Source organism: Pelodiscus sinensis, chromosome 4, assembly GCF_052426305.1.
Source record: "Pelodiscus sinensis isolate ZL-2025 chromosome 4, ASM5242630v1, whole genome shotgun sequence".
Taxonomy (NCBI): Eukaryota; Metazoa; Chordata; order Testudines; family Trionychidae; genus Pelodiscus; species Pelodiscus sinensis.
Window position 1 is genome coordinate 78557892 of NC_143055.1, and position 26567 is coordinate 78584458.

The window sequence follows — 26567 nt, forward strand, 5'->3', positions numbered from 1 at the left end:
TCTGCCTAAGTGCAGGGAGCTGGACTCAATGCCTTCTCAAGGTATCTTCCAGCCCCACATTTCTATGATCCTGCTGAATGAATAAACCAAACATGCTTTAGAAACAAGCATAGAAGTTTATACCTACTCTGTGTTAACTGTATATTTAAGTCTCAGGTTAAACCAGATTCAAAGTAAAACCAAGTATCACTCTTGGTTTTGGAGTAATAGTGGAATGCAACTTTACTAAAATATATGCTGATGTGTTACTAGAAGGATGCTGAAAAAATGCCTGGAGTGTAAGGAGATTATCTGTTTATTTTTTTGCTCACTTGCTAAGAATTGTTTGATCCATGCTGATAATTACTGTAATTGTCAAACACTTTTAAACACTGGTCTTCTATTGGTTACATTCCCTTAGACTTGCAACTGATATGATATAAACAGGATTGGGCCTGATCCAGTTATGGATTAATATTTTCTATTATCCCAGAGAGACACTAAGGGGGTTTAGGAAGGGATTTAGGAGCCCAAATCACATCTTCATAAGTGACTGCAGTACATAAGAGTATAAGGGTATGTCTTTTCTAAACATGGTATAGAGCAGGCCTGTGCAAAATACGGCCCTTGGGCCAGATCCAGCCCACCAAGCCAACAGATCCAGCCCATGGAGACAGTCGGGAGCCCCAGGCAGGCTCCCCTGCTTGTCCCACATGCTGCTCAGAAACATGGCTACACGGCGCTTTCTTTTTATGAGTCCGGAGGGGTGGGGAGAGGGGGGAAGATTCAGATGCTGCTCCTTCCTCCAGCACAATCCCATTGGCCAGATTTGGGCAGAAACTGGTCAATGAGAGCTGCCTGTTTGAATAACAGGCAGCCATGAAGCATAACACTCCTGCTGATTTACTCACTCAAGCACATGTCCGAGCAGACAGAAACATTTAAGCTCTGCAAGCCTTTAGCTCTGCTACTAAGTCTCCTAGCCAGAACCTGCCTCTGGCACCCCAGGTCCTCCCTCCTCCCCCCAACCCTCTGCCCCCCATTCCTGCCCCGCTACTCCACATGCATCCATTGCCGCAGATCTGGCACTCCAATCTCCTGCCCAAGATCACAATCCCTGCTTACCCTAGGTTGCATCCTAAAACCCTGCACCTCAGTTCCCTGCCATAGGTCACAACTGCCTCCTTCACCCAAACTCCCTCCCAGACTCCATTCTCCCTCCTGCACCCCAATCCCTTACCCCAAGCTCCCTCCTACATCCAACGTCCATACCAAACCCTGCACCTGCTCCATTAATACCATGGAAGAGTGCAGCCTTTGACCACTTTCCAAAATGTTGGAGTGGCCCCCATGAAAAATTATTGCTCACCCCTGGTGTACTGTCACAGCTGCACTGCTGTAGCTTTTCAGTATACACACTCACTACAGAGATGGGAGGGGATCTTTTGTCACTGTCATTAGTCCACCTCTCCAAGAGATTGTAGCTATATTGACAGAAGAATCCTGCCTACCTAGCACTGAAACATCATCTCTGTACCTCTTTTTTCTTTCTTTGGATTACTGGCTATTGTCATGAGCCACTGGAAAACTGAACTATATGAAAATTAATACTAGGCTGTTCAGCACCAGACTGACATATTTCCCGGTTAAACATGAATAGTGCTAGTGAGTCAGTAGGTAGCACTCCAGAGACAGTTCTGAATCAATGTACCATTGTGGTACTAAAGAGACAGAACAGTTGTAATCTTTCTCATAAGCAAGATATTTTTTTAAAAGAGAGCTCCTGAACACTTATTGCCATTAAAGATTCCATGGTACATTGTGCTAGATGTGCTTCCTCTGGTATCCCGGCCAAATGGCAAGCAAGCTGGATTTACATTCTTCCAATGCAACATTCTCTCTGCAGTTTCAAGTGGACATATTAATCTTCATTTCTTGGTCTATATCGTCATTTATGCTGTGACATGGTGTTCTGGTTAGTGAAAAGCAGTCCTAAAATTGTCAGATAATATCACTGGAGGATCCTACCAGTATAGGGAGATGTCAGTTGGTACAGGGGCTCCTATGCCATGCTCCTTTTCTGTTGCTAGTACAGGGGTATATTCAGGGCAAAGACAGGTGACCTTGAAGGTATTAGATTGATAAGGGGGAAGGTAATGAGGATAAAAAAATATTATTTTCCATTATATCATATAGCGCTTTCAATATTATGAATGAAATCAACATTCAATCAGAACATACCAGGAAATATTACCTTCATATCTATTTCTGTACCATGGATCTGCTGAGCTACTGTTTTGATTATTCCAATGACAATATCCTGAAGTCCTTCTCTCTCTGAATAATAATGCAGAATGAGTCCTTTCCCTTTTTCTGCATCAGTGCACCTAAAGGAAGGGGCACGCATACCCGGATAAATAGTAGCCAGATGGTCATGTAGAGCATCCAAGTTCTAAAGGGATAAAAAACACACATATCAGAATAGAATTCATGACTGTGGCAAACCACCAATTTGAGAATACAAGTAGTTCAAGTAATAGTTTTAAAGACCTAAACTACATCTATATCTCAATATCTCTATCAATATTTAGGTAGGTATATACGTTATTGATTCAACACATTTCCTGGCTACTCTGGCCCCTCCATGTCCATAATAATAACAATTTTTGTGGGTTTTTGTCAGCAAGTTTCAGACCCTCATGCAAGGCTTCTAGGCAGGTTGCAATGCTGTTTTTAACTTCTGGGAAGAGTGCTGAGGGTACCACTGCTGGGGGACCACACATCTGACCATGAGTTTAGTCTATGATTGGCACTGAAAATAATGCCAGTAAAAGTCACTTAACAGAGAAAAGAGAATTACTGGACTGTGCTACATTTCCAAGTCTTGTTTTTTTATTTCACATGCTTAAAGTTAAACAGCCTTTGTTAATGTTTCTAATGAAAGAGTAGAGTAGTGATGCATTTTTAAACATTAACAAAAGTTTATAAGCTCTGCCAGTATATAAGAAAGAGTTTTCAAAGTTAGAAATTGTAGAGCTAATATCTTTAAAATTAATCTACCACATTTTCTAAAATTGTTCAGTCACATGATTTCATTGAGAACAAGTGAATGAATCCAAATTAATTCTAGAACAGAACGTAGTTGAAACAAAGCACTTTAAAAAGTGAGACCTTTAAACAAAACAGCTCTGCTTTTTTAAACTCTCTTTATGTCCCAGACATTTTCTTTGATAAATCTCAAACTTTGGAAAAAGTAAATTATTCTCTGGATAGGAAACGTGTCTCATAAACTGGAAATTGGGATCAGAATCAGACTACGGCTATGGAGTCATTTTTCTATTCACTTTGTAATAGCTTAGGGTATATCTATACTACACAGCTTTTAGTGAGAAGGCTGTGTTAACACAGCCCTGTCGCTAAAAGTCAGAGATGGCAAAAGTCTGTTGGCAAGAGAGTGCTTCTGGTGACAAAGCAGCATTCACAAGTGCACTTGCAGTGGCAAAACTTTGCTATTCACAGGGAGAGGAGTTTAAGCATCCATGCTCAATTTGTCGAGCAAGTGCAAGTGTAAACATAGCCTTAGATAGAAAGGATAACCAGACTGGCCGAATAGTATTACAAGCCAGGTAATTATCTACCAATATTCTTGTCAAGATTGTATATTCTCTCCATTTAATGGGTGGTTAGCACTGTCCTACATTTTTTCCACTTTAACACTTTCCCGCACTGGGTATTGTTTTGTGATTTTTGCCAGTTAAGGGTACAATGAAGATGTTCTAAATTTGCAGAATGGATCACTTCCCTTTTCTTAACATCTGTAGATCTTCAAAGTTGTGATGGTAGCTTGAACAGCTGCTGCTTTTCTTGGAAGGCCTCCAAAGGAAATGAGTCTCTTATAAATGAATTCCTTGGGATGCATGCATCCTGGAACATCCTTCTTTACTTTTTTTATTTTGTAATCCATTTGTATTTTTATTGCAATGATATATCACTACCTGAAATTAAAACTGGAGGCAAAAATCTGTGGCCTCAACAGAGCCCAGCCATTACCATGAATACAATGGTGAAGATACATGGAACCAACCACTTGCAGACATTTGTAGGGACCAGAAACATTCCCCTTGAGAGGTAGAGACCAACTCTATAATTGCTTGAAAAACTACAGGTGAGTGGGGAGCTTGAGAGCTGGAAAGGTGCTCAGATGGGAAATTCACTGGGGATTGCATGAAAGGGTGCCAATCAAGCTGTTCTTCCAGTGTGTCCGCCTCAGGAGAATCTTGGATATCTAGAAGCTTTGGAAGATGTCTATTAAGAAGGGACTCAGAAGAGTCATCTTCCTCTGCACAGAGCCATCCACACTTGAACAGTCTCAAAAGAGTTTAAGTCCAACACAGGTCGAACCTCCTTTGTCCGGTACCCTCAGGACCTGAGTGGTCTCGAACCAAGAAGTTTGCCGGACAAGGGGAGGTGAAGGTTCCCAACACTGCTACTGGCTCTGCTCCCGGCTGGGGCTGCACTCCTTGCTGCCTGCTGCTGCCTCCAGTCCCCCACCATGCCAGCCCTGACTGAGGCTGCGCCCCCAGAACACCAGCCCCACACAAGGGCCGCCCCTCTGCCTCTAGCCCCAGATGGAGATGTACCCTCCAAAACACTGATCCGGGTTGCACACCCAGCTGCTGGCCCTGCTGACTCCAGCCCTGGCTGGGGCTGTGCTCTTTGCTGTCAGCAGCAGCCAGGACTGTGCTCCTGACTGCAAACCCTGCTGCCTCCAACTCTGGCTGGGGCTGCGTTTCCCCCCACCCCAAGGCGCCAGCCCTGACCAGGCTGTGTTTCTTACAGCGCCAGCTCTGGGTGGGGCTGTACTCCTCACCATGACAACCTCAGTCATAGCTGTGCCCCTGGCCACTGGCCCCATTGCCTCCAACCCCGCCTGGGGCTGCATTCTTTGCCATCAGCTCTGGCCAGGGCTGTGCTCCCCACTGTGCCAGCCCACTGGAATGCACTCCCGACTGCCAGCCCAACTTGGGATGCACTTCTGAACCTGGGGGCTCTCTGGTCCATCAATAGTCATGGTCCTACTGGACTGCAGATGTTGCTGGACCAGAGAGTCATGGATTTTAGAGGTTCAACTTGTATTATGGAAAAGGGCATAAGATGTATTCCACACACTGATTTTCTGTAAAATATTAGCACAAAATTCCAATACCCTTATTAACAATTCAATCATCCACTAGTTCATTTGAAATCTTACTTTTAGAGTAAGGCATTACTCAACATGAGCAAGAGCATCAGAATCTAGCCCTGAGAGAACTTTAGCAGGTAGTCTTACATTTTTTATTTCAGCTTTGCAGTTCTTCTTGTGACTATTTCACATATATTTAGTAAAGTTATATCGCACATATTACTAAAGCACTTGCATGATAGATAAATTCCTATTGGTTAAGTATTCTGGGACTACTTATTATGCTAAACAATGATTTTTCTATTACTTTGTCATCCTCTTTTCCAGCCTAAGACTTGTCTATTGTGTGTGCATGGTGTCATTCACCATATGCGTCATGTTAAAACTGTAAATTCTCTGGAAGATGAAGTGTGTGTGTGTGCATGCACGCACACATTACCTGGGCTGCTATATTTTATGTCAGGGCTAGCATGTTACTGCTTTTCGATCGTGCAGCAGTAATCAGACTCTTGCTCATGCTGTTTTTTTCTGACAAATGGATTTTAGTGCAGTACAGAAACTGAACCAATAATCATAAATCAAATTGAAACTACTCTAGAAATTGTCTGTGTGTGATTCTTTTCCAGGATTATGGTTGTGCTGCTCAGATATCTATGTGCTATATCACGTATGTGAATACTTTGGTAAAGAGAAATAAAACATAGATTTATTGGATTGATTTTACTATTAATTCAACAGACAATTAAACGATTCCCTGAAGGATTTGGTATTAGCCACTACTCATGAGTCTGATTGATTTTCCCTAGATAGTTTTTAACATAAAAGCACACTTGAGAATTCTTAGATTGCATCTCTCTTCAGATTGCATCTCTGTGCCATGTTCTTTTAACATGACTAGCAATTTTTTCAGACCCATGTTGTACAGTGAGGAAGAAGTACTTTAATTCTAAGTATTTCCCTTTTGTAGAGTCTTTAAATTTACCTGCCCTTATTTGCTTAAATTACCTGTGGCATTTCTATAAACAATCTCCTTTACAACAGATTCCAATGAACATGAAATATAATAGTCAAAATTGTTTACACAGGCTTTAAAAACAAAACCTTTAATTGTTTGTTACATTATGGGCTCAGTATAAATTGTAATTTAGGTACTGTGTTTATACAGAGTTCAGCACAATGGGCCCCCATCCATATTGGGGCGTATGAGGACGTTTGTTATACAAATAATAAATCAGTATCATCCTCTAGCATAACTTCTCAAAGTAGTAACAAGAAATCATAGATAATTAAAAATGATCTGAGCTTCATAATTGCAGCTACAAAAACCCAATCTCATGTTGTCAGTAGAAATACCTATATATTCCTTCTGTTTATATTTACAAATGTGCAAATGGCCAATATCATCTGTTCAAACTGGAATTCCAACAAATGACAGTCTCAGATATTGAGGTTACAAGAATACAAATGTAATGTTACTACAGAGGTTTTCCTGCACTACAGTCTTACCTTCAACTTTCCCATCTGGTAAATAATGAAAAATTATATGAAAAGAGGAGCCTGCCCATTATTCTGTTCCCAAGCTGAGGATGGAATAAGTCAGCTATGGATTTTAATTTTGTCTGTTTCTACTCTGACAAATTTTGCTCACCCAGGGAATGCAGACTGGCAGTATATTATGTTCTGCTGAAGGCTGCACATTCCAATAGGCCAATGCTGGGCACAGCTTGTGAACTCAGCTGGAGTACAAAATTATGGAAAGACATTGTTCTGCAAGGTAAAAAATGAACTGTTTGAAAAAATGATTTTGATAGAACCTTTCCTTTGTGTATATTGTATGTGGCATCCTATGCTGGGAACATATAGAGATCCATTCAGGCTCTCAAGTAGTCAGGTTGAAGAGGTACTGCAAGGGATAAGAATGCCAGGGTGTGGGGAGGTCTTGGTCTCCAGCAGGGGTACGTCTAGACTACAGGCTTCTGTCGACAGAAGTTTTGTCGACAGATACTGTCGACAAAACTTCTGTCGACAAAGAGCGTCTAGACTACATTGAGTTCTGTCGACAAAGCAAGCTGCTTTGTCGACATGGTAGTGTAGACGCAAAGGACAGTTTACATGCAATAACACTTTCTGTCGACAGAAACTCTGTCGACAGAAGGCGTTATGCCTCGTAAAATGAGGTTTACCAGCATCGACAAAACTGCTGAGTTATGTCGACGTTATGTCGACAGAACTCAGCGGTAGTGTGGACGCAGGTATAGTTTTGTCGACAAAAGTCCACTTTTGTCGACAAAACCCTGTAGTCTAGACACACCCCAGATGTATGCTCAAGCAACTGAATAACTGTATTGAGAGAGCCTTTAAATCGGGAAGGAAAATATACAAACTATGCACTACCCTCTTCACTTCTTTATAATGGAGAAAATTTCCAAAGGCCCAGATGGCAGCTGCATGCTCAACTCCCATTGGTAGTCAACTATAATCATCATTTATGCATTTGAAAATATTCCGAATATTTGAATCAGTTCATGTGCTTTAAATTTATTACAGCATATGTTCCTCACTGAAAGCTACAGTCACTCTGAATTTGAAATTCGAAATCCAAACTCTTTTCACGTGAGAATAATGTTCTGGGATCAAATAACCTCACCTACCACTATTTTACCCCATATTTAGATCAGCTCCTATAGATCTGCCTAGATTTCCTTGATATTAATAAAGCAAAATGGATTTTCATTTTTCAACATTAACAGCAATATAAATTCACATTGTTCTGAGAGACTGGGGCAGCACAAAAGTAGTGTATTTGCTCTTCCCTGTTCCTCAACATGTGGACAAGGAGTAACTCTCTTGAGCTATGAGACAGAAGTAACAGCTAGCACTTCTCAAAGGAGCCAGATAATACACATATTGAAATGATCAGTGTCAACAGTAATTAGTCAGCCAGTCTTTTGGAGAAGAAAGAGCTCATCACCCACTAGACCAAAATTTTTGCTGGTGTCAAATGGTAAGCTGCGCCCAGTGACACCAATAATGTATTTGATCCAACATGCTTCAGGGAAAGGAACAGTGAATTAAATCTCATAAAGAAAAACTATGTTAAAAAGACTGTTACTTAGGCTGCCAAGCTGAAAATTAGGAAATGCCAGATTTATTATTGTTGTACAACCTTTGTTTTGTTCCCTGCTAATTCCATCCTGCGCACTGAAGAGCTAAGGACAAGTGCAAAATATAGTATGTGATCATGTAATGGAAGACTGTATCAAAATGTATATGCAATAAAGGGTGTAATGCCAAAATTTCCCTGAGAAATAAAACTCTATAACAAGGAAAGGGAAAGGAAGCAATTTACTAAGATCACTTGCCAGACAAGTAATAGAAGCCCAAACAGAACCCAAGCTTCCTTACTCCCAGGCCAATGCCCTATCCAAAAGGCCCTAATCTGCCTGCACCGTGCTACCTCACTTTAAATTAGTAGGCACAACATTCTTACCTGCAAAAATTCTCTGACATTTGATCCCAAGACACGGAGGATTGTGTCATAACCAGATTCTTGACAGAACACAAAGAACATCTTCCCAAACATTTGAAGGATTTCTCCTGCATTAAGATCTATTTAAAATACAGAAAATCGGATTCATTTAAGGCACTGCATTGTTTGTACAGTACTTTGCTATCAATTTTAGACTCCATTTTATGATACCATAATTATATGTAAAATTAGTTATTTTGCATAGTTATTTTCTATCTGCAGTCCAGAGAACACAGTACCTCAGATCAGCCCCACCACCAAAAAAATACCGAGCTCATTTTTCCATCAGGGGATAAATTTTCCTCACCTTTTCTTCCCTCCCACCAACTACTCTTCTACTCAGTAAGAAGCAGCTGGTTTCACCTTTAACCCATAGTCCCCTGAAGATCAGTGTAAGCCAGAGCTATCTATGCAAAAACAGTGGATTCTTCTCCAGAAGAATTAGTGGCTGGTTGCTGGTTCACTGTGACTGCAGAGATGGGATTACAATTAAGACATTAGGGATGGGGATAATACTACCTTTCTAATTCCAGCTCAGAGCAGCAGAAGCTGAAAATCAGTGCTATGCAAATTGATGGCCTATATGAGGTATGCCCTTCACAACAACCCCACATTTGGGCACCCTTGCTAACTATCTCAGCTGAGAAGCCAATGATTGAATGGGCCTGGAGACTAAATTACACTATCAAGAAGAAGTCAGGTGGTTAGGTACATGGGGTGGGGAGGACATAGTGGCATACTGTAGTGCAATGCCACTGCATGTAATATATGTCTTGTGCATAACATTTCATTTTCCTGAGATAGCAACCTGACATATATCAGAAGCATTGAATTCATTCTCAAAAATGAAAGGAAGAAAACTGATTTTAAATAAACTTAGGTAACCAATAACTCTTTTTCTGAGCAAGTCTTTTTTTCTAACCATAACCACAATTCACTTCCTCTGTGTTAAATCCCCGTTATACTTATTTGCATACTTATTACACTTACATACGTAATTTACTAAGAAACAAATGCATTAAAGTTATAGAGAAATCAGAGACCTCACTGCATGAGGCCTAACCTATTAAAAGAAGGTATAATTTCTAAGAGATAGCCATATTACTCACTAAGCACTTTGCTTGCTGCTGCAACCAGATCGTATGTTTTAGAATCATCATAAATTATTCTGACTAGAAACTGTCCTTCTTCATCCAACTGTGCTTCTTTTCTAAATGGAAACACAACAAAAATACAGTCATTGAGAATTAAGACTTATGCATTGACTATATAAATCAATTACTTACAATCTGGAATATGTCTTTGAAATGAAATAAATTTGTTGGCTCCATCTTTGAGAAGTTAGTTAATGTTCAACCTTAAAATGTACTAAGAAGAAATCTGTTACATATTTTACTGTAATTAAGGGTTAGAACAAAATTTCTGCTCTCACTCTTGTCCAGAAAGCCACAAATCATTGGGAGAAAAAAAATCTCCTTTAACAATAAACAATCCCAGAAAAGGAGTAATTCAGATAAGAAAGGCCCAAGTCTGACAGTTGAGAATATGTTATTCTTAATATCTAATAGACTGGAAAACTGCAAGAAATAATATACTTAGATAAATATTGTTATGAAGGGTTTTTAGTACATACATTATTTCATTGTTTCAAATCATGATTATATTTTATTTACAGAAGGCATAGCAATTTTTTTTAAATTGACACCTGTCTAAATTTTCAAAGAACAGAACTTAAAATCCATATTTAGATATTTAACAAAGTGACCTGATTATCTGAAGTGTTGAGCACTCACCAGATCCCAATGATAAAAAAAATACCTAGGGCTTTTGCATCACAGCTCTTCAAGGCATGGATCAGCTCTATATTTGTATAGTGCCTAGCACAATTGGCTTCTAGGGACTGCCACAATACAAATAATTAAGAAATAGCAACAACAAAATCTGTGCTGCTTTTTCATTCAGAAAGTGCTCCTGGCACAATGCTACAAAAAATGAGGTAACATATAAATATTTATCTGAAAACTGTAGGCAACCCAAACACTACTTTAACAAAACAAACCAGCAATTAGGACCAGCATGTCTGCGTATCCCTAATAACTTTCAATAAATAAGACATACATCCTGCAGCAACAGTCTCAACTAATAAATAAATTAAGACATCCTGCTACTACACAAAAATCTCAGCCCCCATTAAGTCCCCCAGTGTTGCAACACTAATAAAAAAGGTGTGTTCTTGTCACATTTTAGCTAACACATAAGTATAATCCTGAAGACAAAGCAATTTTTTTTTTTTACATGTGCAAGTCAAGCTAAACACTAGGGGGAAGTCTAAGGTTTACTTCAACCTATTAATACATGTGAGAACTACAAACTGCTTTCTCCTCACTAGGATTTTACCAAGTGTGTGTTATCTAAGGCATGGTAAAAACACACCGGTTTTTCTAGTGAAGACAACAATCCAACCTTTCAAGCAAGGCTACTGTGGATGCACATGCCACATGCACATTTTGTACTACTGCTGAGTTAAAAGCAGTGAAAATAAAATGGAAAGAAAAGTAGAGCAGAGAACAACAGACCCTCACTTTATTTCTATAAATATATCATTGTTTCTTTCAGTTTGAGCACTGAGCCAGCAGCTTGTCTCCTAGGCAGTCAGCTGTATACTCTGACTGCTTCTTTCTCCTGGATGAGAGAGAATAGGCTTTTTCACCACAATAAATGTTGCTTTCCCTGTGGGATCAACTGTGCTATAGCAGGCCACAGACTCCCATGCTTCTCAGTGTTCTGACCTCCTTGTGCTCCCCAGCACTCATGAGCAATATGCACAGCTCTAGTAGCCACAGGCTGATGCACAGGTGTGAGACAGTCATGCTTGCACCCCCTGTGGGTAATAAGCACCTTCCTGAGAACAAAGAAGGAGCAGTCCTTGTGCTCCCTAAATGCAGGAACAAGTACATAGGGAGTGCAGAAATAGGAAGGAGTTTTTGCTCATTCCTCCTAGTACATCTGTGAAAAGAGCCCTATATTAGCTCATCATTACTGGGTATTGCTTTCTTCTGAGGTGGACATGTAATTGGACACGTACTGTTCTCAGTTACTGAAGATCTAGGATGTTTCATTAAGTGGCTTTGATTTGCATTTCTCATGTTTTGCATAAACCCCCACTTCTTTTTTAAATACAGTTATTTTACAGTGATTAAATCTCCATGCATGGGCTTGCTTGTGATGATTACTGAGAGAGACACAGTGTCACCTGTAGCTGAAACAAAAAACAGGCCTATGTAGCACTTTAAAGACTAACAAGACGGCTTATTAGATGATGAGCTTTCGCGGACCAGACCCACTTCCTCAGATCAAATAGTGGAAGAAAATTGTCACAACCATACATACCAAAGGATACAATTTTTTTGTATCCCACGAAAGCTCATCGCCTAATAAACCATTTTGTTAGTCTTTAAAGTGCTACATAGTCCTGTTTTTTGTTTCAGCTACACCAGACTAACACTGCTACATTTCTATCACTATGTCACTTGTAGGATAATGATAAAATGATACTTATAAGTCTTTGTGTGCTTTAATTTAATACACTCAAGATTATATTTCAATTCAGTAAAATACTATGATGGCTCAAGGCATCAAAATAATATCTTAGGGTACGTCTAGACTACAGGGTTTTGTCGACGGAAGTTTTGTCGACAGATACTGTCGACAAAACTTCTGTTGACATAGAGTGTCTAGACACATTCAGTTCTGTCGACAAAGCAACTTGCTTTGTCGACAAAACCCTGTAGTCTAGATGCAACCCTACAGGCAATAACACCTTCTGTCGACAGAACTCTGTCGACAGAAGGTGTTATGCCTCGTAAAATGAGGTTTACCAGCGTCGACAAAACTGCTGAGTTCTGTAGACGTTATGTCGACAGAACTCAACGGTAGTGTAGACGCAGGTATAGTTTTGTCGACAAAAGTCCACTTTTGTCGACAAAACTCAGTAGACTAGACACACCCTTAAAGTGCAGAAGGTCACAGATACCTTATTTAAAAATATTCTTCTATCTATACATATCTGTTCTTCAGAAAAACAAGGAAAGCAAAAGAGGGAGGCAAGTTTAGGAAAGAACTGATGAGTTACATTTTTTCATGTGATGAAAAAAATCTAGCAAAAGAATTGTTCAGGAAAAAACACAGAATTAGAAGAAAGCATAAGGAAATAAATGATGAGGTAGATCCTAGTAGTGACTCAGCACACGTCATTTAAATTCAATGGATTAAGTCAAGGAGGGAGACATCTTCTCAGAGTTGGGGCCATCATCTTTGTAGTTCACAAACAAAAAAGGAACCATTAATAAGAATGAATTATTAGTATTCCTAGTAAGAATGAAAGGTCTTTATGGTAGCAGGGATAATAGCATCACTAGAAGTAAGTTTATTCTTAATCAGCCAGTTATTTTATGTGCTCTAAGTTTCCATTGGCCATTAGATGAAAAAAAGTAAAAGCATGGTATAGGTCAACTGTATAAAATCCTCCAGTTCCCTTCCTGGCAATAGAAAGTTAATGCATCTCTCTAAAAAATAATGATGAAGTGGTGGTCCACTAACCAAAACAAAACTATGTTTGACTGTATCTTTGACTCTAATTTCCTCAAATTGGCATTCAACTATTTAAAAATGAAATTATGTAAAATGCTAATTCTTTACATGATAAGAATTAAACAAGTAATCACAAATTACAGTTGCATTAGATAGCCATAAGAGAATGGAAATATTTCTTGTATTAATTCAAAGGGAGAAAGCTCTGCATTTCTTGTGCAGAAACCACATCACATTTTTTTTTAATATTCATCTTTGAAGGAACTAGCAGCTGCAGCTCCAATGAAAACTGGTTTAACTGGCTAATGTTTAACTGGTTAATGACTAAACAGGCTGGTGGGCAGGAGACTGATCCTGCAGGGCTCCCACTCGCAGCCTCGTGTGTGGCTGGCTGCCATCTCTTGGCCCCAGACCCAGTTGCGTGGGATGAAGTGACCTACCAGCTGGGGGCGCCACACAGGAGCCTGGCAGGACTGGAGCAGCCCTCTGCCCACAGCAGGATGTGGGTAGGGGGCTGCTCCCAGGTAACCAGTTACCCATTCACATCCCTAAAAGCCACCAATTTCAGTGTCTGTATCTGATAAGGACTGATACGACTACACTCCACATATTGTATGATATTTCATATTTCCATGCTTCACAAATATATTCCCAAAGCTTTCCCCACAAAAGACTCTAGTAACTGGGTTAAATGAAGTACTCCAGGATGCTAAATGGCTTCCCTGTAGTTCCTACGTATTTCAAATTACTGGCTTCAGAAGCTGGACTCAGACATTTAGAGAGGCAGTTGCTGGTGTAAACAAGCAAATGGGAGAGGCAGGAGCCTGTCACAGAAATAGCAACTTCTGGCAATATCTGTGGGAGACTGGGAGAGCTCATTGGATTTAATTTATATAGCTTTGGAGTCAGCTGTATTATAAATGCGAAGTTTATGTATTATTATGTGATAGTCTGTAACTTCTTTAGGAAGATGATGTGGCCAGTGTACACCCTGGGAAATAATATAAGCTTAATAGGACTATTTCAATATGCCTGACAGGAAGGAATTTCCAGGACAAGCAAAGTAAGGGAGTGCAAATTCCCACCTCTGGACCCAGCCTTTGTAAACTGTCGTAAAGACGGAACAACTGTTTGGCTAGATTACCTGTTCACAGTCTCTGCAGATCAAAGATCTTGACTGTATAAAGGAAAGGCTAATCTATGCAAGAGCGACTAGTGGGAGGGACCCCAGTAACCTCCTTGCATGATCTCCCCGTGTGACTTGTTCTTGCCCCTAGCCCATGAGCCCTTGTGCTCTCCCCGTGCTCTCTGCAGGGAATATTGCCCAACGGGGTGGTGGGCACTCTGTCCTCTCCCAGGCAGCTTTTGGTCACACTGCCTGCTTGGGATGCTGCCCAGTGCAGCCCGACAGCTGCTTGGGAGAATGCAGCCACTGCACTGCACCAGGCAGCATCCCAGGTAGGCAGCATGGCCAGAACTGGAAAAGGAGATGCTATAGCTCCACCTCTTCCCTTCACATTTTGCCACTGTCCCCTTGCCCTACCTCGGTGTTTTAGGGAAGGTTATGTGATTATGTATCCTCTTATCACGCATTGCCCCGACCCCGTGCATATAGGGTTGCCAGATGTCTGGTATTTTTGCATCCTGTCTGGTAAAAAATGTCAGAAAATACCGGACACCTAAAATGTCCAGTATTTTCTGATTTTTTCCCACCCAGGAGGCGAAAATCCTAGGTGCTTACTGGGTTCTGTAGGGGAGCTGTCCGGCCTGGTGCAGGGAGGCAAGATGGTGGGCAGCCACCAGCAAAAAAGCCTCAAAAGCATTTCTTAAAGGGGCCACGCTGTTTTGTTTTGTTGCTTAACAACTCTCGGGGTCCTTTTTTTTTGTTCAGTATTTTTTCAGAAACCATCTTGCAACTCTATGTACATAGGAGTCCTTGTTCTGAGAAAAAGCTCTTATGAATATGTGACCACAGAAAAAATATTTGGAGGGGTTGAAGGACTGACATCTACCAGAACCTTTGTTTTGGAGCTGGGTGTGATCTCTGATAAAATTATTTTCATGTGTAACAGTTCTTGTATGTTTTTGATGGGTCTTCTGCCTAGTTCTTTCATTTTAAGGATCGTGTGTTAGCCTACAAAAGGATGTGTGATACCTTATCAGTTGGCAATTATACTGTTCATCACATTGAAGGAGAATGCAAAGCGCAGACACTAGCCTGCTCAGGTAGTCTGACTTGCAGGGAAACTCACAATGTTAGTAGCAAACTGCGCAGCCTAGAAAAGCCCATTTCAGGAGGGGAAGAGGTGTGGGCCTCTGCCTATGTGAGTCGATGGCTGAGGAGCTAGGAGCCTAGAATAGCTGCCCTTGCTGGACCATGGAGGGAGAAATATATAGGTTCAGTCACTGTCACATTCCTGAGTACCTCTAAGGTACTTCCCCCTATGGATGGGTGTGATGAAAAATTAGACACGGCAAAGGAACCACCTCAGATCAATATTGGTATTTCCTGTACATGTCATGAAAGAATGCTGCTAGAATTAGTAACTATTTTAAAATGGCAAACTCAGTATAATGGTACCACTTGTATATTTGTGGAGGTATTTGTGCCTGGAAAATTCATAGCAATATAGGTTATCAGATAATAAGTTTGCTTGAGGGTACATATGTTCAATAATACTGCAACATATTTGGCTACTACTTCAATATTTATATATTGCATACTTTAAAAGCCTACCCTTTACTAATGCAAACTATGCCATACTTTAAAACTTGACCTCAGTGTTACAGCTTTCCTTCATCTCCAAATGTATCTATCTATTTTTAAACAATAATACTTAAACTACCCACTTTCACAATAATTAAACGACTCTAACTGCACAACAAGTCCAGCACAAGCTATGCCAATTTTCACATGAACCTCAGTCCCTAGGATTAGGATAAAACCACTATCATATGCACACAGGCCAGTGTGCAGCTACAGGATGGTAAAGACTGTCTACTATAATTGACCAGGACAAACCACACTGCAATTGTATTCTTTTGAAAAAAAATCGAAAGAACAGAGGGGTTCTTCCAACAGTGGTAATCCTCTTTCTATGAGGAAAGTGCTCTTTCAGAAAAAGGCATGTGTGGATGGGGAGGAAGGTTTTCTTTCAGAAGAGGAGGCCTCCAGGAAATAACACGGGTGCCCTGGTGGACATTCCATCCAAAGTAATCACAACGCTATAGTTCCTGTCTCCTGGTCCCTCGTAAAGCTGCAGGCATCCTGGACAAGCTTTGTGGCAGGAAGCCAGCCCTGGGAGCAGCACCTGACCATGTGGCTCTCCCTGCTACCCCAGACTGTTAACAATAACCAAGCCACAAGTCCCCCAAGACCCTCTTGGCCCTTGAAGGGAGCACAAGCAGGGTTCCCAGGACCCACCAAGGTGGACCAAGAGGTGGGCACCTTCCTGGTCTGGAGCGGAGATCCTGTCCCTCTTCAAGCTGTGGAACAAGAAGGAGACACTGCAGGATCTCCGCTCTAGGGCTATGTCTAGACTGCAAGCCTCTTTCAAAAGAGGCTCTTTTGAAAGCATCTTTCGAAAGAGCCTCTTTCGAAAGAGAGCGTCTAGACTGCATGGAGAAATTTCGAAAAAGCGGCTTGCTTTTTCGAAAGAAAGCATCCAGTGAGTCTGGATGCTCTCTTTTGAAGAAGCCCTATTTACATTGAAGAACGCCTTCTTTCGAAAGAGGAACTTTCGAAAGAAGGCGTTCTTCCTCGTGAAATGAGGTTTACCGCCATTGAAAGAAAAGCCGCATTCTTTCGAATTAATTTCGAAAGAACGCGGCTTGAGTCTGGACGCAGGGGAAGTTTTTTTGAAAAAAGGCTACTTTTTTCTAAAAAAAACCCTGAGTCTGGACACAGCCTAAGTGCCAGAACACAGACATTTTTGGGTGCATGGCCGAATCCCTGACAGAGTGCAGACACCCACCCCAGACCTTGTAACAGGTCTGGAGTAAGGTGAAAGAGCTCCACCCGGGATATGTGAAGGCCAGAGAGCATAGTTCATGCTCCGGGGCAGGACCCCACACCTGCCCCTAAGCTGCACCAGACCCTGGAGGGTGGGGAAGCTGTTTCCCCACCCCTCATGGTGGACTCCGGTCTCGACATACCTGTCATCGCCCAGCTGGAGGTCACAGCAGAGGAGGAGGAGGACTAGGGGCAGCAGCAGGAGGAGGAGGAGGCAGATGATATGGCCTCCATCACGCTCTCATTGGAGCCAGTTTCCTTGAGCCTGGACGTCTCCCAGGCCTTGTCTGATCCCAGGGAGGGATCTTCAGGTGAGTGCTCTCAGTTTGTCACACACACAGGGCGGGGGAGGTGAGCACGGAGGGGGAGGAGTGTGAGCGTCTCTTGGCCTGCTTGGGCTGGAAATCGTGCTGCAGTCCATGCACGTGGAACCACATGCAGCATTAGTGTGCACCACGCGGACTCAGCAGGCAGCCCCTGAGCATGCCCGGGAACGGGGGAGGCCCTCCCAGCACTTACCATGGCTGGAAGCAGGCTAACCACAAGGGCACAGGCACGACCCCAGACACACCAAGGAGTGCTGCACACAGCACACAGGCATGCCTGCATGTGCAAGGCAGCACCCACTCCCACGGGCAGTGCTGCCAGGTGCAGGTTTCTGCTGCCAGGGTCCATGAAGACTGGATACAGCAGCACTTCAGCATCCTGCATGACATGCAGCGGACCCTGGCACAGAAGACCCGGGACGACGCAGGGTGGTGGAACCATGCGTGGAACCAGCTCGTGCAGTGGTGCAATAGCATGTGTGCCATCATGCGCAACATGATGACACGTCCGGCTGCTGTCACTGCTCCTACCTACCACCCTCCTGCGCCCCTGCTATGCCCATTCCCCCTCCCCCGCAAGCGATGCTTCTGTTCCCTCTTCAAGCAATGCCTCTGCTCCTTCCCCAAACAATGCCATGTGCCCTCCCCAAGTGATGCTTATGCCCCCTTCCCCTACCCCCCTGACATCCCTGACCCCACTCCAGCTCCCCCTCCTGTGGTCCCAGGACCCACCCAACCCTAAGTCTAACGAGGTCCCTGTACCCGAGGTGGCACATCCAGCCGCCCCCTACGCCACTCCGAGCCTTCCTCCTCCTTCAAGTTATGAGCCCTCTTCTCCTCCCCAACTTTTTTTAATGAAAGATCAATACAGAGTTCATTTTGTTCAAAACCAAACAGGTGTCTTTATTGAGAGGTCAGGGAAGGGATGAAGGGAGGGGTTGTGGTGGGAAACACCCCCAAGTGAGCAACAAACCACAGGCCCATGGAGGAGGCCTTGGGATGAGTTACTGGGGTCCATGAGAGAAACTCTCCCTCAGGGCCTCCCGGATGTGCACCCCAGCCTGATGGGCCTGGCAAATGGCAGCTGTCTGTGGCTACTCAAAGGGTCTCCCTTCGCAGCCAGCATCTGACCCCCACCCTGGGAGGAAGGTCTCCCCCTTCCTCTCCACAATGTTGTGGAGGACACAACATGCCGCGACCACCTCAGAGATGTTGTGCTCCCCCACGTCCAGGTGGGTCACGATGCACCTGAAACACGCCTTGAGGCAGCCAAAGGCACAGTCGACCTGAATCCTGGCTTGGTTGAGATGGGCATTAAATTGGTTCCTGCTGGGGTCCAGGTAGCCAGTATAAGGCTTCATAGGTCATGGTATCAGGTGGTTGGCTATGTCCCCCACTATGCACAATGGCATCTGCACATCCCCAACCGCAAAGTCACAGAGGGGGAAGAATGTGCCCACCTCCAGCTTCCCGTAGAGGCTGGAATTCCAAAAAATCCGGGCATCGTGTGCCCTACCCGACCCCACTCCACCCCCCAAGACCGCAACCCTCCTTTCCCAAGGGTCCTCCTTCTCCAGCTCTCCCCTTCCCCCCCTTCTCTCCCAGGCAGGGACTGCAGCCTGAGAGTATCTTACTTCCATGAGGAGGGCCCCAAGGGTGGACTTCCCCATGCCGAACTGGTTTCTCAATGACTGGTAACTATCTGGGGTGGTGAGCTTCTATACAGCAATGGCAACTTGCTTCTCCATGGGGATGGCGGGCCGCAGGTGGGTGTCGTGTCATCAGAGGGCAGGGGTGAGCCAGGCACACAGCTCCAAAAAAGTGACCTTCCACATGAAGTTTTGGAGCCACACTGCTGGTCGTCCCAGCGCTCCATATCCAGCCAGTCCGTCCCACTAGTAGGAACTGGTGTCCAACCTCCAGAAATGCCTCTCCACTGTGGGTTACAGTTGCAAGGGTGTTGCTCCCGCACCCAGGGAGAGGATACCAAGAATGAGCTCAGTGTGGACATTATCTTTCAAAAAAGCAGATTGCTTTTTCAATGCACTTGGACAGTGTGGACACTCTCTTTCGGAAGAAGTTTTTTCAGAAGATCTCTTCTGGAAAAGCCTGCAGTCTAGACGTAGCCTCTGTGTATCTTGTTTTCCTCTTATATTATCCCACTGCTTCTCAACCCACAGCTGCATTTTTGCTCAGTTGGCACACAACCACATCCCATGTGACAGTCTCAGGACTATACTGGTTGTAAATATACATTGTGTGGATATGCGTCACATAACATCTAGAGAGATGCAGGTGTGGTCCACAATGGTAAATAGAAATTACCAATAACCTGGTTAAAACATCACATTTTAGTTTTGTGCAAGCACACACGTCGCGATACACTTTTGGGAACCACTACCTGACCTTTTGTGTATCTTGTCTATTTATACTGAATGCTATTGAAGTTGGGGAGGGTGTGTCAACACTGCACCCAGAGCTTGAAAATAAGCTACGCAATTTGAGCTGCACAAATTGTGTGGCTTATTTTGAGTTATTTTCTAAATAGCTTATTTTGAAATTTGGTCCTGTCTACACAGTGCCAAATTTCAAAAAAGAGCGCTATTCCGAAATGTCCCTTACTCCTTGTGGAATGAAGTTTACAGGGACATTGGAATAGCAAGCCCGTTACATTCCGAAATAACGAACGCACTCAAAACACATGGAATACCTATTTCAGGATTTAGCGCCTCAGTGTAGATGTAGCCGGACTGTCTTTCACTATATTTGTCATGTGGCTAGTACACTGGAGCTCTGATCCCAGCTGAAGCTATTAGGTGTTATGCAATAATAAATAATAATCTAATTTCGTACTAAGCAAACAGCATAATTTTAAAAATGATTCTGTTAAAGGGAATATTCACATCAGATCATCTTCATGTAATTCAAGCCAGGAAATTCAAAGCAGTTTAAGGTTCAATGTGCTACCCTAGTTCCACTCTAGCTGACCTCCACTGAAGTTCTATGCAAAGATCGTGGGAAGAGCTACATAGAAAATTCAGAAGATTCAACATTTTAATGAAAAATGGGCAACACTTTTCTTTGGTATTTTTGCTGAAGTATTTGTCCCTATTTTGTGACTAGCTCTAATTGTGAACAAAAGTTAGTATAACAGTGATAACTTGGAAATTTTATGCAAATTGTAGGATCTGACAATTTTATGCAAATTGTAGGTAATAGCAACAGTAAACATGTGGTGACTTTCTTAATAGACTGGCTGGAAATCAGCCAGTAGCAACAATATCTGGCAAACTCAGAAGTGCAGCTGCAGTTGATTTCTTAGCAAGTTAGCAGCATTATAGTAGCAAACTTTAACCTTCTGTATGTGTTTTTCTTTGAAAACAGCTTCCAAGCCAAACAGAAAAATAGCAATAACATGATTTACGATTTATGTCACCTTTACATTTCTGAAAACAAAAGAAAGGGTGTACTTCATTCCTAACTAGGTGAACGTACTAAACTTCAAAAACTCCAGTAGACAGGTAATCTCACTTCTTGCCCAAACTGACCCCCAAGGTAGATACATCATACCTGATTTATTATTGCTCTGAACTTGGATAGCAATTTACACCTTTATAAAATGTTACCAAAGCAGATACGCAGCAATTTATACCTACTTTACACTCTCGTTTTGCACTCATGTAAAAAGCTAGACAAATTGTAGGGAAACAGAGACTCAAACTTAGGGTCTTCTGAGATTCATTAGCACCTCCCCCTCAGCCTCAAAAAAAAACAAAAAAAAAACCTTGCATAAATCATCCAGGCCAATCTGAACAGGAACAGGTCAGCCCAGTATGTAATAGGGAGAAAAAAATCTTGCTTACTGTGAAGTAGGAGACAGCAGAGCTGGCAGCGAACTTATATAAGGTGGATCGATGATCCCATTCAAGTCAATGGAAAAGTTTCTAGTGATTAGAATGATGCAGTATCATTTTCAAGCCTAAAATGAGCCTTGCCTCAAACCGATTTAAAGATAAAGAAAGGAGGAAATTAGGGGTCTTTCATGCCTCGTGGAAAGTGCAGCCGTTCTAGCAGTACAGAAAAGCTAATGTCTTCAGGTGCCTCTGAACATACACCATGGGTCCTTTGAAAATGTTCTTATTGCGAGAGTAGTTTTGTGCGAGAAAACATATTCCCATTGTTAGATTTGTTGGTAATGTTAATAATTTACAAAGAAGGATGAAGAGTTAACACTAGGACAAAAATTGTCTTTAAAAACAAGAGATTTTCCATTATGGAATTAAAAAAAAACTGATTTAATATATTTTAAAAGATTTACACTGTAAAGAACTATGAGATATGACTAAAACAAGTTCATTTGTGTTTAGGTCAGGGATTCTTAATTAGCATTCATGGCAAGAGACTTGCTATTAGCATGAAGCTTTAAGATCAAGAAAATGTGTAATCATTTATTTACTTTCTTTTGGCTGGAGGAAAGGAGCAGTTTGCCATTCTTGGTATGATGAGATACATTCTACATTATTTTTATACATGTGTCTAGTATGTATTCAATATTTTAGACTGAAGGTGGATTTTTGATGGTTTTTTTTTTGTGATAGTACTTCTGAATTCAAAGGTAAATTATAATCACTTGAAGAGTTGCTTCTCTTAGATACCCTTTTATCCTTTTAATTTCAGTACTTGGCATCTAATTGTGTCCTGTCATGAAGTTAAAAATAAAAATAAAACCTTTCTTTGATTAAAAAAAACTTCTTTGGAGAATAGTTAGTTACATTTTACTTTCTGGTACATATTATTATTTATGCTTTCATTTTGCACTCACGTAAAAACCTAGACAGTTTAGGGAAAGAGAGACCTCAAATTTAGGGTCTTTGGAGATTTATTCAGAATTAGAAACATGGTGGTAAAAATCTTCTAGAAATTTGTTTTGTGAAACTGTGCAGGCTTCTTTGTGACATAAAACACACTACACAACCTAGAAAAATTAAAGTTTAGAAGCCTCTGACCCTCCATTTACAGCTGGCTTTGTAAATTGCAAATGCAGCTGTATCTCTTCCTACTGAGCCTGTGTTCTTGAGAGCATACACTGTGTATAGCATCTTCAACACACCATATTGAAAAACATGTGCAAAATGACTCCTAGGAGTTTTTGCACAATAGATGTTGTTACTGTTGGGATTTCCCTCCCATACACACACACACTGTGCTTCACTATTCCTGGAGTTCTATGGATGGTGCGAAGCAATTTCCAAGGATGGAAAAAATGCTCATTGAACTGACTATACTAGACATAATAACCGTAATGGTATAATAGTATACTCAGACATTGGGCATGATTCTGCTTTCACTGACAATGGAGTAAATCAAGAGTGAGTAAAAAGTAACTGAATTAAAGTCAACAGAATTACACAGGTGTAAAACTAAAATTGGCATAACCGGAATCAGATACAGGACCTTTGCTTCATACCAAATGCATGCTTTAATGTTTAAATTATACAATTACTGAGTGGTGTGTTACCTCAGAGATTATCTTTATCTTTTTCACCTTAATCATCTTCCTTTCAGATGGTTCACTGGGGCACATTGTTAAAACATATCAACAGTATTGATCTACCTAAAAAACAAATGACCTGTATGTATTCTAGATGGTCTAAAGATATTTTAAACATTCAGTTGGGACAAAAACATAAATTACCGTGAGCCACAAGATTAAATAAAATGGGAATCTATCCAGGAAACTGACTTTCTGCATAAAGTAAATAGGTGTATTTATGGACTTCAGAACTCAGAGTTGCTTCCCTGGTCTATGGATTGGAGATGAGAATGTTTAATGTAGGCTTTCAGAATAAGATAATCCTAGGTGATACAGTCAACTGTAACAAATTTACAAGCTGCATGTTACTATGCCAAAAACTAAAAATATGATAAAGAATACAAAGCCAATATTATTTTGCTTCCTTTATACAAGTTGACCGAAAGGAATGCTATTTACAAAAGGCTTTCATTTGTAATAACTGATGTATTTATAGCACATTTTATCCCAACAGATCTCAAAGCACTGTACAAACTGTGGACTAAAATATTCCCCTACGCAGTGAAACCCAGGAGATGGAGTAAGAGATTGAAAAAATCTCTGGTTCATATTTTGCCATCGTTTCCTCTTTTTTTTTTTTTTTTAGCAGAAATCCCCCACAGAAATAAACAGGAAGTACTGTTAGAAATCAGATCTCCCCACATCAGATTTCCTTAATGAAGGTTTCTTCAGTGAGAGTCAACCCCTTGATATTATGTGTTTGTAATATGAAAAGAATAACTTCACTCTTAACATTCAGGTTGTTAATTAATCTTTGGAATAATATGAATGAAAGAGTTTCATTTAGGAATTTAACTGGCTATCCATTAGTGCCACTTAAATCACTATTTGAAAGAAAACTCATTAAATGTTAAAAGGCCTAATGGAAAAATGTAGAATCCTTTATTGGCCTTTCACTAATGAAGATTTCATACTGAATTATCTTTTACACACAAATGAAATCCATTCAGTAGCATCTTTGTGGTCCTAGGAATGTGATCCTAGGAAGTCTTAAAATTAACGGAGGCTTCAGATTTCAATCTCTGTCCAACTTGCTATCTGTAAAATGGGGGCAATACAACTCCTTCACTTCTCAAGGGTTTTGTGAAAATCCATTGTTTGTAAGGCACTCTTGTTAGTATAGTGATAAGCACCACAGAAAAGCCTATGAGGAAATCAGAAATTAATTCTTCAGGGCAGGATTTGAATAAATCAGGCTTCAGCCACACACTGAATAGTGAAGAGAAAATAAAACACAGGCCTGAGGACAGAGTGGGTGTACAGGGGCCAGTTACCCCAGGGCCCAGTGATTCAAAAGGCAACACTGAATGGCTGGGGTGGGGCTCAGCAGGGTCCAGGCAACACTAAGAGCTGCCTGTCCCACTCCTGCCCCTTCTGGGAGTGCAGAACCAACCACATACATATTGCCCAGCAGCTCAGCAATCCTGTCATCCCTTACTCCCATCCCAGGAGAAAATAAAATAGTGTATGTCTACACTACAAAGTTAATTCGAACTAACAGCCGTTAGTTCGAATTAACTTTGATAGGCGCTACACATACAAACCGCTAGTTCGAACTTAATTCAAACTAGCGGAGCGCTTAATTCAAACTAGGTAATCCTCATTCTACGAGGACTAATGCCTAGTTCGAATTAAGCAGTTCGAATTAAGGGCTGTGTAGCCACTTAATTCGAACTAGTGGGAGGCTAGCCCTCCCCAGCTTTCCCTGGTGGCCACTCTGGGCACCACCAGGGAAACTTGTCTGCCCCCCTCCCGGCCCCGGAGCCCTTAAAGGGGCACAGTCTGGCAACGGTGCCCGTGCCAGATGCAAGCCTGCCAGCACCCAGACGGCAGACCCTGCACCTGGCATGGCATGAACCAGCTACCCACTGCCACCCAGCCCTCCACCTCTTCCCAGGACCAGGCTGGCAGCTCCCGGGAGCCTGCCTGGGTCCGCAAGAGGCAGGCGCCCACCTGGTCTAGTGCGGAGATTGTGGACCTCATCCACGACGTCTGCAGGAGGCACAGGAAAGTGGCCTAGGGCAGGATAGCTGCCAGCCTGGCCACCCAGGATCAGGTCTGCATGAAAATCAAGGTGGTCCAGTGAGACCCCCGACCCTGAGCCCTGAGCTTAGAATGGCCGTACTGGGTCAGACCAAAGGTCCATCTAGCCCAATAGCCTGTCTGCCGACAGCGGCCAACACTAGGGACCCTGGAGGGGATGGACCGAAACAATGACCAAGCCACTTATCTCATGCCATCCATCTCCAGCCTTCCACAAACATAGGGCAGGGACACCACTCCTACCCCCTGGCTAATACCACTCCATGGACCCAACCTCCATGACTTTATCTCACTTCTCTTTAAATTCTGTTATAGTTCTAGCCTTCACAGCCTCCTGCAGCAAGGAGTTCCACAGGTTGACTATTTGCTTTGTGAAGAAGAACTTTCTCTTATTAGTTTGAAGCCTGCTACCCATTCATTTAATTTAGTGTCCTCTAGTCCTTCTATTATGGGAACTAATGAAGAACTTTTCTTTATGCACCCTTTCCACACCACTCATGCTTTTATAAACCTCTATCATATCCCCCCTCAGTCTCCTCTTTTCTAAGCTGAAAAGTTCCAGTCTCTTTAGCCTCTCTTCATATGGGACCTGTTCCAAACCCCTGACCATTTTAGTTGCCCTCCCCTCTCCCACCCTCTCTCTTCCCCTCTCCCACCTCCTTTTCCCAGTCTCCCCGAGTTTTGTTCAATAAAGAGAGTTTCTATTTTTGAACACACGTGTCCTTTATTTTGTATATGAGGAAGGGGGGCTAGGGAGGGGTAAGTGGATGGAGGTGAGGGAGGAATGGGGTACGAGCCCCCAATGGGGAGGACTGGGATGGCTCTGCGGGCTCCTCGGGGTGGAAGATCTCCTGCAGCCCCCCGATTGACCCCCCTCTCTGGATGGCAGCCTGCGGCAAGTGCAGCTGGGCTGATGGCCGAGTGCTGTAATGTGCCGAGTGTGGGCACTCAGGGCACTCCAAGCCAGGACTGCTTTGCTGTCCCTCATCAAGTTAGACAAGCAAGCGGGGAACCCCTGGAACTGTCTGTCCGGGGTGGGGGTCCCTTTAAGCACAGCCCTCGGCTAGCCTGAGACATTCCTGAGTCCTAACCTGATGCCCTGCCGGCACTGCTTCCAGCCATCCTTAACCCTGGTTCAGGGTCCACTTAATGTGGACATGCTAGTTCGAATTAGCAAAATGCTAATTCGAACTAGTTTTAAGGTCTAGATGCACTAGTTCGAATTATCTTAGTTCGAATTAACTAATTCGAATTAAGTTAATTCGAATTAGTGCTGTAGTGTAGACATACCCATACTGAATAGCTGTTCATTA

General features: G+C 42.4%; 1 protein-coding gene across 2 annotated transcripts in view; it reads right to left on the reverse strand.

The window, feature by feature from the left end:
* The window catches only part of GUCY1B1 (guanylate cyclase 1 soluble subunit beta 1), a 69547-nt gene that overhangs the window by 35765 nt on the left and 7215 nt on the right, over positions 1–26567 (reverse strand). For both annotated transcript variants that reach the window (XM_075930115.2, XM_075930114.2), the window contains exons 3-5: positions 9800–9900; positions 8652–8770; positions 2234–2431 (exon numbers count right to left, since the gene is read on the reverse strand). In XM_075930115.2, the coding sequence (XP_075786230.1) occupies positions 2234–2431; positions 8652–8770; positions 9800–9900 (418 nt within the window). The remainder of the gene's footprint in view (positions 1–2233; positions 2432–8651; positions 8771–9799; positions 9901–26567) is intronic.